Source organism: Malus domestica, chromosome 10 (assembly GCF_042453785.1).
Source record: "Malus domestica chromosome 10, GDT2T_hap1".
Taxonomy (NCBI): domain Eukaryota; kingdom Viridiplantae; phylum Streptophyta; class Magnoliopsida; order Rosales; family Rosaceae; genus Malus; species Malus domestica.
The window spans coordinates 12,690,603-12,705,008 of NC_091670.1; the positions used below are offsets into that span (position 1 = coordinate 12,690,603).

The following is a 14,406-nucleotide window of genomic DNA, read 5'->3' on the forward strand; positions in this document are numbered from 1 at the left end:
GTAGGGAACGGTTGTGTTCGGGATTTTAACTTTAATATATTTTTTCTTTTTTCCAAAAAAAAAAAAAAAAAAAAAAAGCAACCCTATAAATCCCAAAGCTCACGGTCAAAGGGGCATGTGGCACGCCGCACGTAGCCGTTGAAATTTAAATTTGCTGTCATAATTAACGACCCCGCTCAAATTCCTTTTTACCAAAAAGCCCCAGCAATTCAAATCCCAAAACCGCGAGGATGCCCCAATTTCAAATCCAAGATAAATCTCAGCCATCCCTCAAAACCTTGGAACCCTTTCTGCTTTTTAAAACTCAGTTCAAAATCTCAAACACCTTTCTAATTGTCACAGTAGAGAACTAGAGTTGAGAGGGCGAAAGATGCTCGATTTCAAAACCAAATGAGCTATTGAATCAACACCCACTTGTTTTTCCCTCCAAAGATTCGTCAGTCTAATCAGTTTTTTACAATTCGGAAGCTTCAGATTTTGTTTTTTAATTCATCGTTCAGGTAAATTTTTACATAATTTCAGCAATAAATTCATATAAATATTATCTGTATCGATCTGTTTCTCTGACGAAACCCCATTTTCTTGTATTTGTTGAATTTCTGGGCATTAGGATGTTAAGGGATTTCAAATTCCTGCGTTCGAATTCCGGGAGGAAAGAAGAGGCCGAGAACGTGCCGGTAAACCCGAAGGACTCATCGGCCATCCGAATTGACTCGGAGTCGTCGAGAGCTCCGTTTAACCCGATTCAAGATCCGGTCCAGCAACCCAAGCCGGAACAAGAGGTGGGTATTCGGAGCAGGGTTGAAAAGACACCGACAAAGGCTTCCAAGGCCAAAGTTTCCGATCCGGCGTTGCCTCTTCGGACTCCCGATAGGTATGGTTCCCGGAAGCGATTCGGGTGGGCCCAGAAGACCGAACCCAGTTGTACGACCGCTGGCGAGTTGCACGAGGACGGGGCTAATTATTTGACCCAAGTGAGTAGAGGAGGTGGTGGTGCTGGAAATGGGGGTTTGGGAAGTGTGACTCCTCGGGTGACGAGGACAGTTGGTAGAGCTGCTTCGAGTTATTCGGAGAGTAACTCGACGCAGACAACACCGAGCAAGAGTGTTTCTAAGCCTCCGAATTCGGGTTTTCGGAATAAGGCTGATGGAAGTGTTGGTCCTCGAGTAGGGAATTTTGCTTCTTTGTATAAAGGGATTCCTATTTCTTGTGGTCCGTCTACGGTGGTTAATTCAGTCGAAGTGCCTCACTTTGATCTCAAGGAAGATCCATCTTTCTGGATGGATCACAATGTACAGGTAAAAAGCTCAGTTTTTAATCCAATTTTGACATACATTTATTGTTTCAATAGTGGGTTTTTGTTTAATGGTATTTAGGGTTCAATGCTTATTCGTTTTGGCTGATTGAAAAAAGTGAACTGGACACATTGAGTTTGCCAATTTTCAGCAGTTTGGAAGTTACACTAACATGATTGTAAATGTTATTTAGGTTCTCATTCGTGTGCGTCCTCTCAATAGCATGGAGCGTAGTTTACACGGTTACAACAGGTGTTTGAAGCAAGAAAGTGCTCAAACAATTTCCTGGATTGGGCAACCAGAAAGTCGATTTACATTTGATCATGTAGCCTGTGAAACAGTTGACCAGGTGTGATTTGGGACCAAATTATGGTATTAGTGTCTTCTTTTTCTTACGGTTCTACTCATTTGCGCTAGTTACCTGTGGTTTTAACTTTTTGAGTTTTGTAGGAAATGCTTTTCAGGATGGCCGGTCTCCCCATGGTAGAGAATTGCTTGTCGGGATATAATAGCTGTATGTTTGCCTATGGTCAGGTAATATCATGGATGTGTTTTATCATAAAAACTGTTTGTAATGTGAAGTTAATGCGACCATGAAAACCATGCTTATGGTCTGCTGCATTTGCCCGTTATTGTGTTCGATTTACATAAAGACTGTCAAAGCTATGCAAAATCTTGTATTAGAAAATTAAGAAGGCTTAAATTTCACACTTTGATTTCTGAACTTTTCTTTGCCATGCAACTAGATGGAGGTGGAGATATCTCTTTGATGCTTACCTAGTCCTGTTTGTTTAATCTAGTTTCTCCATTCATTCTGTCTAGTATATAATTCCTATCCTTGCTTCAAATGCTCAAACCAGCGTGTTAATAATAATTGGGCTTCGATTTGCAGACAGGAAGTGGAAAAACACATACAATGCTTGGGGAGATTGACGATTTAGAAACCAAGCCCAGTCCACATCGTGGAATGACACCCCGCATTTTTGAGTTTTTATTTGCAAGGATCCAAGCTGTAATATTATTTAATTTTTAATTTTCTATTTCCACTTTATCTTTTTGGTTATATGTGAGAAATGCTTAAATTTCTCACTATCTGCTTTTACTTCATCTTTGTATATCCAGGAAGAGGAAATTCGGAGGGATGAGAAATTAAAATACAATTGCAAATGCTCTTTCTTAGAGATTTACAATGAACAAATTACGGATCTCCTTGATCCGTCATCTACCAATTTGCTTGTAAGCTGATTCTTTTACAAGTGCATGGCCTAAACCACCTTAAAGTATTTCTCATTATGTTATTATTTATTTTTTGTTTTAAGCTGCGGGAGGATGTTAAGCAGGGTGTTTACGTAGAAAATCTCTCAGAATTTGAAGTCTATACTGTGAGCGATATCCTCAGGCTTCTCATCCAGGTTCCCACTAATTGATCATTTTCTTGCTAAGTTAGAGCCAGAGTTTTTCTCTCTGCATAAATGTACGTAAGAAATCATGTTACTGACTTAAATTGTTATTTGTTGCACACAGGGTTCTTCAAATAGGAAAGTTGCTGCAACAAATATGAACAGAGAAAGCAGTCGTTCGCACAGTGTCTTTACTTGTGTAATTGAGAGTAGGTGGGAAAAAGATTCCACTACTAACCTACGGTTTGCTAGACTAAACCTAGTTGATCTGGCTGGTTCAGAAAGGTACGGTACGGTATCAGGCTCACAGTTGTCGATATATGTGTTTGTGTGTGTATATATCTAATTACATACTTATCCTTCCACCAAACCGGTTTTTAAGGCATTAAATATTATCCAAGTCCCAACCCAATAAATTTTTGCAGGCAGAAAAGTTCTGGTGCAGAGGGTGAGCGGTTGAAGGAAGCTGCTAATATTAATAAATCACTATCTACACTAGGGTAATTTTTTACTCTCTTGGTTCTATGTGTATTCAAGTGTTTCTTGTTCTAGCCTTCTTAATGATAATGGTTAATATGTCATGTGTAGTCATGTTATAATGGTTCTAGTGGATATGGCACATGGGAAGCTGAAGCATGTACCTTATAGAGACTCTAGATTAACCTTCCTACTACAGGTTAATTGTAATTCCATCTTCTATGCCTTAATCAACTGTTAACTTTCTTAGACATAGTGTTAATCTGCATACCAAATAAATGCAGGACTCACTTGGTGGAAACTCAAAAACAATGATCATTGCAAATGTCAGCCCTTCTATCTGGTTCGTTTTTAGCTCGATTTTATTTTAGTTAGTGTTAGAATCACATCAAGCCCCAAAAATTTCATGAAACATTTTGTAACTTATAATAATATGATGTTCTTTTGGTTACAGTTGTGCGGCTGAAACACTGAATACCCTTAAGTTTGCTCAGAGAGCAAAACTTATTCAAAACAATGTAAGTTTCATAGTATAAGCAATGGTGACTAGGCAGTATGGTTTAATGGAATCATCCAATTTATTGACCTATATATTTCTTCTTTTTCATTATACAGGCTGTGGTGAATGAGGATGCCACAGGCAATGTCATGGCCCTACAACACCAAATACGGCTCCTAAAGGTGGTACTGATCATCTGTGTTCTTTTATGTTCTCTTATACCAAATAACTAATAGTTCAAATCATGGCATGATTTTTGGAACAGGAGGAGCTTTCCATTCTTAAGCGCCATAATGTCTCCCGATCTTTGTCATTTTGTTCGACCAATTTTGAAGACACACATAAAGTACGAAAAATTGATTGTAGTGAAAACAACGTGTGTGATATGGACCTAGAGTGTGATGATGATTTTCTTGAAAATGAAACAAAAGGAACTGTGAGACTTTCCACCAAACAGGTACGCTTCCTTTTAACTGTCTAGAAATGACCATGCGAGTTTATTTGGGTAAGTATCTGTTATTATTGACTGGAAAGTTGAATAAACCTATGTTTGTTCTATGGCTGTTTCATCTCTAGCTTCATGTTAAATAGCTGGTGTTTCATGTTAATGTCATGACGGGGTGAACATACTATACAATTGCTTCGTTTACAAGCATCCCAAACAAAAAGAAAAACAATTAATCATCTTTAGATTCAATTTTTCCCATTTTAGCTCTAACTTCTGAGACTGCTGTACTACTGCTGAGTTTACCATGAGCCATGCCACCAATTGTCTTTTGTATTGCGAATCATCACACTGGCTGAAAATTATGGTAAATCAGTTAAAATCTTTGGAGACAACGCTTGCGGGTGCCTTGAGAAGGGAGCAGATGGCAGAAGCTGCACTCAAGCAACTTGAAGCTGAAAAAGAGCAGCTGAACCGTTTGGTATTTGAGGAGTCTTTTCTTAATATTATTACTGTTTTCTCCTGTAAATTGTGGCTGAACTCCTTAGCTCCCATTGCTCACAGGTTCGTCAAAGAGAGGAAGACACCAGGGGCACTAAAATGATGCTAAGGTTTCGAGAAGACAAAATTCAGAAAATGGAGTCACTTCTTAGTGGTTCTATTACCGTGGAGTCTTATTTACAGGACGAGAACAGAGCACTCTCTGAAGAGATTCAGCTACTTAAATCAAAACTTGATAAGAATCCTGAAGTCACTCGGTTTGCATTGGAGAACATAAGGCTTTTGGACCAACTTAGAAGGTAGTTTTTTCGCAATTTAATCAATTTTTGACTATCCTATCAGTTGAATTGATATTTCCACTGTGGAATTCATAGGTTTCAAGAATTTTATGAAGAAGGGGAGAGAGAGATACTCTTGGATGAAGTTTCTAAACTGCGAGATCAGGTACTTATGGATCCAACTAAGATAAGTTTTTTCCCCATTTGAGATGTTGTTTAGACACAATATAACAAAATAAATACAATTTTTATTTTTCAGTTGCTACAATTTCTTGATGGACACTCTAAGCAGCATAGCAACCCAAATATTAGTATGAAACCTCAGGTGGGTTCCTTTAGCTCTATATTGTGGTTCCTTACGTTTCAAGTTTCATTCACTATGGAATATATGGTGGCGATTCGTCATGCATTCCCTTAAGGGCAGGCTAGATATTAATATACGTGTGTTTGTTTTATTATTTCTTTTTTCTAATTATATATCCTTTACTGATTCAGGAAACAGTGTGCATGGACAGAGATGGTGATCCTCTCAATATGGAGGTTGAACTCAGTCGTGTCTTACAAGACATCTAAATAGCCCTTTCATTATTTTACTTGTACTCAAATGCTCATTTTCGTGGTTTCAGTTGAAAAATACTCTCTGTGAGTTAGAGGAATGCAGGCGCAGCTTAAATACTTGTTTGGAGGAAAATGCAAAACTCAATAGGTTAGAAAAATTGGTCTTGCTGTTTTCTCCTTTATATTGGCATCCCTAACTATTGAAGTAATATCATCTTATTTCTCACTATTGAAGTAAAATCATCTTATTTCTTATGCGATTTTTTTCTTTTTCGTATTTTGCAGAGATATTGAAGATCTGCACACGGTGCTTAACAAGCTCAAGTCTACACCCATTGATGAAAATGACTGTGTAGATTTAAAGGTATTCATGTTCTAAAAATAATATTTGACTTGAGTTCCTTAACACTATGGAAAAAGGAAAAGGGAAGCTGTAAATTTACTTTAAGGCTTCACTAAGTCCACCTCTTGATTTCAGGTGCTTAATGCTGTTCCCATTGAGGAGATGGAACCGAAGCTTGACCCTCGAATAAAACATGCAGAAGAAATTTTAAATTTACAGCTGGAATTGGATATATTAAATATCATTTTGAGAGAAGAGAGGACTTCTCAAGAGGAGAGGGTATATTTCTTAAATAAAGATCTTCAGATGGCAAATGAAGAAATTTTTGTGATAAGCAAACAGCATGATGATGCAAGCCGCCAATTGGAGGAGGCTAAATCGGTTATTGAAGCTCTCGAGTCTCAGCAACTTCTGTCAATCAATGAGCTTGAGGACCTGAGGAAGCTTTTGAGTGAACGGGAGCTTGAATTGAGGGCTCTAAAGGAGCAACGGACCTTTAAGGAGTTTAGAGACTTATCACCTTCTAACTACTCAAACAACCATGACTCACCATTTCAGGGAAATTTGAAGAGGATGCATGATTCCCTTGAAAAGGCCAAGAGATTGAATACATGGTACCAAAGTGATCGTGCATTTCAAGTGTCAAATGAAGAAGAAATGGATGAAGTGCGTAGGCAGGTTGAGGCTGAAACTGCAGAGGTGATTGTCTGTATGCAGGAAGAACTTGGCATGCTTCAGCAGCAAGTTCAAAATAGCCATTTAAAAGAATTGGAGATGAACAAAAATGTAATGATTTTGGAAACGGAACTGAAGGAGGTGCGAGAAAAGTTGTACATGTTGAACGAAGATAATGGACAGTTAAGTAAAGAGCTTGAGGAGAAAGATGGGACAGTAAGAATGTTGTCACAAGAGTGGACATTATTGTCTAGTGAGATTGAAGAAGTTCTGTCTGATGGGTGTGAGGAACTAGATGGTGCCTCTGATCAACTTAACCTTATATCCAATTCCTTTCCACAGAAAAGGATTTGGCTCTCAGAACAAGTTGGAAGGACTGTACGAATCATCTCTGAAAAGGAATATTTAATTGAAGAACTGAGGAGGTGTTTGGAGAATGCAAACAACAAGAAAAATGAAGTGGAGTGCATGCTGAAGTCTATGAGAGGAGCAACACTGGCTATTACTGAAGCACATGAGCAGGAGTGTTGTGAAAAGGAGAAGGAAATGCTCATGTTGACAACAAAGTTGAATGCAAAGTCATCTAGAGTGGAAAAGCTTGAGAATCGAGTGAAGCTGCTTGAAGATCAGATCAGGAAAACATCAGTTTGTGCAACAGTTGCTTTTGTTGTTGTGGATAGATTAGCAGAGATGAATCGTAGTAACGAAGATGCATTAAAGTGTAAGAATATTCAGCTTAGTGAATCAGAAGACTTGATCTCAACAAAGGTTGCAGAAGCAGAGAAAAAAGTTCACTCTTTATCTGGGGAAGTTGAAGAGTTGGAGAGAACCTGTGCTGATCTAAGACAGGAGCTTTCTGAGGAGCGGGAATGTGTTTTCACTATACAACAGAAGCTTGAAGATGTTGAAGAGAAAACCATTTCAATGGCAAAGGAGAAGTTAGCTGAGCTAAAAACTGGCGTATCCACATTGAGGTCGTGCATGAATACAAATGTGGAGCATCATACAAGCTCTGAAGGGAAGGATTCACAAGTATCTTCTAAGTCTTCCAAAGGAGAGGGTGGTGGATGGGTAAGTTAACATTTTGTTTTCTGGTAGCTTGATCTTGAGGTTTGGGTCTATGTTGTAGAGGAAGAGTGTTCTGTTTTGTAATTGCTATACCTAAATATTGTTGCAGATAGCTACGGAAACAATTCTAGACCAGAACGGAAACGAACAGTTTGTTGAAGACCTGACAGCTGATAAGCCTGATTTGTCTGAGTGCACTCTCAAAGTGCAGAAGAGTATTTGCGCCAATAGCACTCGAGAAGATTTGAAGTCTGAAAGACCTTCCAAGGCTAAGGCTGGGAGTGGTAGGGATGTTACCATTTTACTTTTGAAAAAGGAAATAGAAACTGCCCTTGATAGCTTAAAAGAGGTACAAGCTGAGATGGACAAACTACGTGAAGAGAACAAACTGATGTGCAAGTCTGAGCAACAGAGTCGCAAAAGCATGAAATATCTCAGAACGCAGGTCATTAATCTGCATTCAACTATGAACAACTTAGAAAAGCAATCGAAAGTGAAGTTGGAAGCTCAAGATCATAAACTGGAGGCATGTCAACAGATAGTGCAGGAAGCTGGCTCCCAATGGTGCCAAACGAAAGAGGTAATCCATTGCATTTCCAAATTCAATTAATTGTTGTTTCTTGGTTAGGCTATACCCTATTCTCCGATGAAGACTTCCGCTTATCATATGTGTACGAGAAAAGCAAAAACAACCTTATGAGATAGTGATAATTTCTGCTGATTCCTGAATCCATTGTCCTTTTCCAACCTCTTTTGTTTTCACATGTTGTTCATAATTGTAAATTTATGTCAAACTCACTCGTATGTATATTTATCCATTCAAGGAATTTACCATCTACTTTTGTTTCTCCTCTCACAGATGATGGAAATGGAATTTGATGATGCAAAGTTAGTTGCAGCCCAGAAAACTGCTGAGGTCTCTTGCATTCTTCCTAAGTTTGAGGAGGCTCAGGATATTATAAAGGAAGCAGATAATATGATCAACAAGCTGATGATATCTAATAAAACAATGAAGCTTGAAATAAAAAGGTTGAAGAAACTGGAAGCCTCATTAATCAGTGATAAGGATATGTTACTAAATGAGGTTCAGAGCTTGCAGTCGATCAATTATCTGAGCAGTCAACAATTTGCAGAAGTTGAAGACTTGCTTACCTCGGATATAACGGAAACAAAGGCTCTGGTTGTAGAGCTGGAGGGTATGCTAGCAGAGATCCAGGCTCATTACAACGAAAATTTCATGCTTTTAGCCTCTGATTTTCAGAGTGTGAAGTCTCTCCTTTCAAACTCATCAAAGTTAATCCGTTCATCCTTCGAGGACATCTGGTCTGAGATAATTGTGAAGGATTGTGCAGTGTCAGTGCTACACCTCTGTCACATGGGAATTTTTCTGGAAACAGTGACTGGGCTGAATGCAGAGAATGGCCTGCTTCAACATGGAATTTGTGAATCAAGTACTTTAATAGCTGATCTGCGACAACACAACGTTAGGTCCCAAAGGGAGCTCGAAATGTGTCAGATTCTTAAGGGGAAATTACTGGCAGACATTAAGAACAGTTATGATCATATCTCAAGGAGAGAAGAGGAAGCTGGGAAGCTTAGTACAAAGCTCAACACTTTTGAGAAACAAATATCAGAACTTCAGTTTCAAGAGGAGTTAATGCTACAGAGGTCTAATTATATGGGATCTCAGCTTGCTATTCTAATGAAAGAGTTGGACTTGAGTAACTCCAATTTTGGCGCATCCCTTTTGGAGCAAGAGAAATTTCTGAAAGGCAAAGAGGAGGCATTCGAATCTCAAGTTGAGTGTTTCATGATAGAGTGGTGCTTGAAAGACTTTGAGTCACTTATCTTGGCATCAGAGTTAGAAGATATTGCTAAGCACAAAGCTGATATGGAGAGAGAGCATATCACATGTTGTGCAATGCTTGAAGACTTAAAGAAAGAAGTAATTTTTTCAAAGTTTGATGCACTACTGAAAGGACAGTTCTTACTGGATGAGGAAGTTGAAGTTGCTCGTCTGCAAACGGAAGCACAAAAGGAGAGGCAGCATCTATTGTTACAACTGAACCAAAGCAGTTTAAGGATCGCACAAATGAATGAAGAAAAGAAGGCTCTTGAACAAGAAATTATGCTGCTAAAGGATGTTTCTCTTTTAAATGGTGCCTTGAAATGTGAACTTGGTGAAGCTAAGCAAACAGAGGTGAAGCTTTTGTGCCAGGTTCAAGCTCTAGAAGCTGAATACCAGAAACTAGGGGAAGATTTAAACACTAAGGAAATGAGTTTAGAAATTTCTGCCCATCAGTTTTCTGTCCTTGAACAGGAAAACCAAAGGTTGCAGAATGATAATTTCATGTTGCAAACCTCATCAGATGGACTTCAAGATGTGCTAGAGAAGAAAGAGGCAGAACTGAGCAGATTGAACTGCTTGGAGATGGAAAATGAGTCGCTTAAAACTGAGATAGAGAAGTTAAATACAGAAAACAGCATGGCTCTTAAACATTTGGAGCAGAAGAATTCTGAGTTTTCATCTTCATTAAGCCGTATAAGTGTCTTCGATAAAGAAAACTGCAGGTTGCAAGATGAAATTTTCTCTTTGGAGATTCACATTGTTAATCTGGAGACTCATCTAAGGGCGAAAAGTGCTGAACTGGATGAACTCCTCACCATTTCAAGTGCAAAAGCTAAAAAGTGTATTGATTTAGTGGAAACTTTGGATTCAGCGAATAACAGATCATGTAATATTATAAAGGAAGAGGGTTTCATGATTGTGGACAAAATGTCTCAAGAACTATGTGAAACTGGAGAGAGAATATCTCAGTTCATAGAACAGGTCGACCGCTTAGAGTGCCAGGCTAAGGAGCTGGTGTCTGAAAATTTCTTTCTTAGGGCTGAGTTACTCAGGAAGGATGATGTTCTTAATGGCTTGTTATTCGATCTGAGTTTGTTGCAGGAATCTGCATCTAATAATAAGGATCACCAAGATGAAATTGCGGAAATGGAATCTTCTTTGGAGGCTTTAGAGGATGAGCTTTCAGCAAAATCATGTGAGCTTGAAGAGACCATGGCTAATAGCCAAATGCTTGAAACTCAATTGCAGGAGAAAAGAGATATAATTTCCGCTCTTGAGCAGGGTTTATTGGAAGAGCGTGAGTCTCTAAAATTTCTGTCCCATGAAAACCTGGAGCTGAGAGCTCAAATTGAAGATGCTTTGGCCACGAGAACTTCTGTTGAGAAGGAGTTGACAGAGAAACAGAAGATTACTGAGAGCTTGAAAATGGAAGTCCTTGAAATGAGTAATGCTCTTGACCAAATGAATGACTCGAATGAATCCTTGAGGGACAATTTGAATGAACTCGCTAATGAAAAGGATCTTCTTCACACTGAGATGCTTCTGTTGAAGGAAAAGTTTGAACGAGAACTGGCACGAGCTGATGAAATTGAAGCAATTGCTAATGAAGCACAACAGGTATATGCTTGTTTTGCACAAACATTTTAAGTACTCTTTTTTTTTTCTTTAAATCTATTTTACATCTCATTCTACTATGCTTCACTAAATTTCAGATAGCTGAATTAAGAAAAATCTATGCTGATGACAAAGAGGCAGAGGTGAAGCTGTTAGAGAGGTCCGTTGAGGAGCTTGAACGTACTGTAGATGTGCTGGAAAATAAGGTAATAATTGGATTGCGAATCTTGTTGGAGTTTTGTATCTGATTTATCTTATCAACATGTCTTTTGGATTCCTTCGTAGGTTGATATTGTTAAGGGAGAGGCTGAAAGACAACGATTGTATGGGGAAGAGCCTGAATTGGAACTTCATGCTGTAAAACACCAGATGCAGTATGTTGAAAATGCTAATGCTGACATGAAAAGGTATAGAGCAGATCCTCTCATAATTTTCTTCAAATGCACAAACACACTCAACTGTTTTGATAAATATACATTAAATCATGAACTTTAATTTTCTTTTTAAAACAGATATTTAGGTGAGAAAGAGAAAGCCCTTCAAGAAGCCCAACACAATATACAAATACTTGAGAAGGAACTAGCTGAGAAGGATGCAGAGGTATGTTGACCTGTACGACAGTTAATTCCAACTCCAATCTGAGGTTGCCTTGTTGAACAGCGGTTTTTTTCTTATGAATCGAGTGAGGATCAAGTCACATTTGTTGTGATATAGTTTTGGAGTATCATTGTTTTGTTTTTTCCTGACAGATTGCCCAATTTAAAGCACATATCTCTGAGCTGAATTTGCATGCAGAAGCACAGGCTTGTGAGTACAAACAGAAGGTATCCTAAAAGATTAAATTTCATTGTCTAGTGTAAAAAGATTGCCAGTTTACATGCGACTTGACATATTTTTTGTTTTCTGCTTATATTTGTTTCAAATATGCAATTTCATAATTATTCAATTTTGTACTATAAAATGTGGAAACAGTTTAAAGTATTGGAATCTATGGCTGAACAAGTCAGACCTGAAAGCCATTCAACTCATGCCACAAGTTCTTCATCAAACAAGTCAGAGAAACATGCTGCAAAGCCTAGAGGCTCTGGTTCCCCATTTAAATGCATTGGTTTGGGCATGGCACAGCAGATAAAATCTGAGAAGGATGAGGATCTTACAGCTGCAAGGGTGCGCATTGAAGAGCTTGAATCCTTAGCGTTCAGTCGACAAAAAGAGGTAGGCCTTTAATGTTCTACTTGGTTCCTACAAGATGTTATACGCATTCTTCTACCACAAAATGATTCTGTTTGTCCTTTTTCGTGTGGTGCAGATATTTGCTTTGAATGCTAGATTAGCTGCTGCTGAAAGCATGACACATGATGTGATTCGGGACTTACTGGGAGTCAAATTGGATATGACTAGTTACGTGGTATGTTACATAGTTCCAAGCTCTTATCCTAGCCAATAATGTCATTACTATTGTATTGCTCACAATATAACAAAGAGTTATATTACTGTTCCTCTAAAAGGATATGCGTTCGATGTTCATACATGATACTGCCAGTACCGAGAAAACAGAATGAGAAAAGGAAAAATGCATCCGAATCGTCAATTGCCACTGGGATTTTATGTAAACTGCTATGATGATCAACTCACCTTTATCTTTTTTGTTAATGCTAGTCACTATTGGATAATCAACAAGTGCAGAAAATAACGGAGAAGGCTCGGCTTCATAGTGTGGAATCTCAAGAAAAGGTATTCAGCTTTGATTATACCGATGCTCGGATAGATAATTTTGTTTTGTGTTTTCTTATATTTGGTTTTGGTCTTTCATTCAGGAGCAAGAGGTAGCTAAGCTGAAAAAACAGCTGAGTGAATTCATTCAGGAAAGACAAGGGTGAGCAACTATTACCTCAAAACTTCTGAATCGAGTTAGTGATTGTTCTATCATTCATATATTTAAGTTTCTGCATGCTGATATTCCAGGTGGCTTGAGGAAATTGACCGAAAACAGGCTGAACTCATAGCTGTGCAAATTGCTTTGGAAAAACTTAAGCAGCGAGATCAGTTAATTAAAACCGAAAATGAAATGCTGAAGGTTGAGACTGCGTTTTTGATATATTATTTCTTGAAGTGAATGTTCATCCTTTTTATTGTTTCGCTTACTACATTTACTGTGTAGGCGGAGAATGTAAATCATAAAACGAGGGTGATGGAACTTGAAGGAGAAGTAGATAAGCTGTCGGGTCAGCAAAACCTCCACCAGCGGATTCATCATCATGCAAAAATCAAGGCAAGATATTACCAATATTCTTGCTAACGAAGTCTTGCTAACCTCTGCTTCTGTATTACCTTACCTATCATTCTTTTCCATTTCAATCTGAGTGGGTTTTGTTATAATGTAACAGGAAGAAAATCATAAGTTAAAAGTACAAAATGAAGAACTTAGCAATAAGCTCCGTAGGACAGAAGTTATTCTTTCACGTGTCAAGGAAGAGCTTGCTTGCTTTCGTGCTTCCTGTGGGAAGAACCCTTATGTCGATTTTGATGAGGAGCAACGATTGGGTGCAAAACTAAAGGTTAGTGTTGTCATTTGTGAGAGAGAGAGAGAGAGAGAGAGGTGCCATCAAACCCATAGTTTGATGCTTAACTATACAAGTGCTTCCTCTACAGGAAACTGAGGGGGAGAAGTTGCAACTAGCACAGAAATTGTTAGGCCTCTGTAGTAGCGTTCTGAAGGTATGTTAACAGTCATTTGGCACTTAATAACCATTCACTCTTGTAAAATAAAAAAATCAATCCAGGACCCGGACTTATATCTTCTTTTGGAATAACTCTCAGGCTGCTGGAATAACAAAACAATCGACACATATAAACCCGTCTGCTGCTGAAGAGGCGCTCGAGCAAATCAAGAACAAGATTACTTCAATGGACAGAGAATTACAGGATTTGAAGTTTAAGGTAAATAAAACTTTATCTTTAAGCTTGTTTTTCGTATTGCTCCCGAGTTCCCAGTGTTTTGTATACACAAGAAAGACATACATAACCTGCATGCATGATCCCAATATTTTGTTTTCCACAGAACAAAATAAGCAGTGAAAGAATTCGATTGTCGGAGCTCATGCCACAAACTTCACCATTAAGCTCAAGGAAGGATGGGAATTCTCAAACCCCGAAAAGAACGTCCCAACAAGCTCCGTACTTTTCTGCTTTAGATCGATGACTTTGTTCTTCATGTAAAGAATCAGAGTCTGGTTAGCTTTCTGCTAACAATTCTATGACTACAAAATTGCTGTACATTGTTCTTTTGTGTTTGTAAATAAAGCTGCTGTGAACATATGAGTTAATATATTGGATAATTTGTTCATGTACTTCACAGTCAACAATCAACATATATATTGGATTAAGATTTTACACGTGTTATC

At 38.3% G+C, this 14,406-nt stretch overlaps 1 protein-coding gene across 1 annotated transcript; it reads left to right on the forward strand.

Annotated features, from left to right (window-relative positions):
* Positions 1 to 280: 280 nt before the first annotated feature.
* Positions 281 to 14,352, forward strand: LOC103402281 (kinesin-like protein KIN-12D). The gene is made up of 38 exons (XM_008341019.4): positions 281 to 500; positions 611 to 1,298; positions 1,489 to 1,644; positions 1,746 to 1,829; positions 2,188 to 2,307; positions 2,418 to 2,531; positions 2,615 to 2,707; positions 2,820 to 2,980; positions 3,121 to 3,195; positions 3,284 to 3,371; positions 3,457 to 3,515; positions 3,627 to 3,690; positions 3,788 to 3,853; positions 3,937 to 4,128; positions 4,493 to 4,597; positions 4,681 to 4,916; positions 4,992 to 5,061; positions 5,155 to 5,220; positions 5,391 to 5,435; positions 5,522 to 5,601; positions 5,739 to 5,817; positions 5,932 to 7,542; positions 7,649 to 8,119; positions 8,399 to 11,005; positions 11,101 to 11,208; positions 11,288 to 11,409; positions 11,515 to 11,602; positions 11,752 to 11,826; positions 11,975 to 12,217; positions 12,312 to 12,410; positions 12,662 to 12,736; positions 12,820 to 12,878; positions 12,968 to 13,079; positions 13,164 to 13,274; positions 13,390 to 13,560; positions 13,655 to 13,720; positions 13,823 to 13,942; positions 14,064 to 14,352. The coding sequence occupies exons 2-38, from the start codon at positions 612 to 614 to the stop codon at positions 14,202 to 14,204; spliced, it is 8,919 nt and encodes a 2,972-aa protein (XP_008339241.1). The 5' UTR covers positions 281 to 500; position 611; the 3' UTR covers positions 14,205 to 14,352.
* Positions 14,353 to 14,406: the final 54 nt, after the last annotated feature.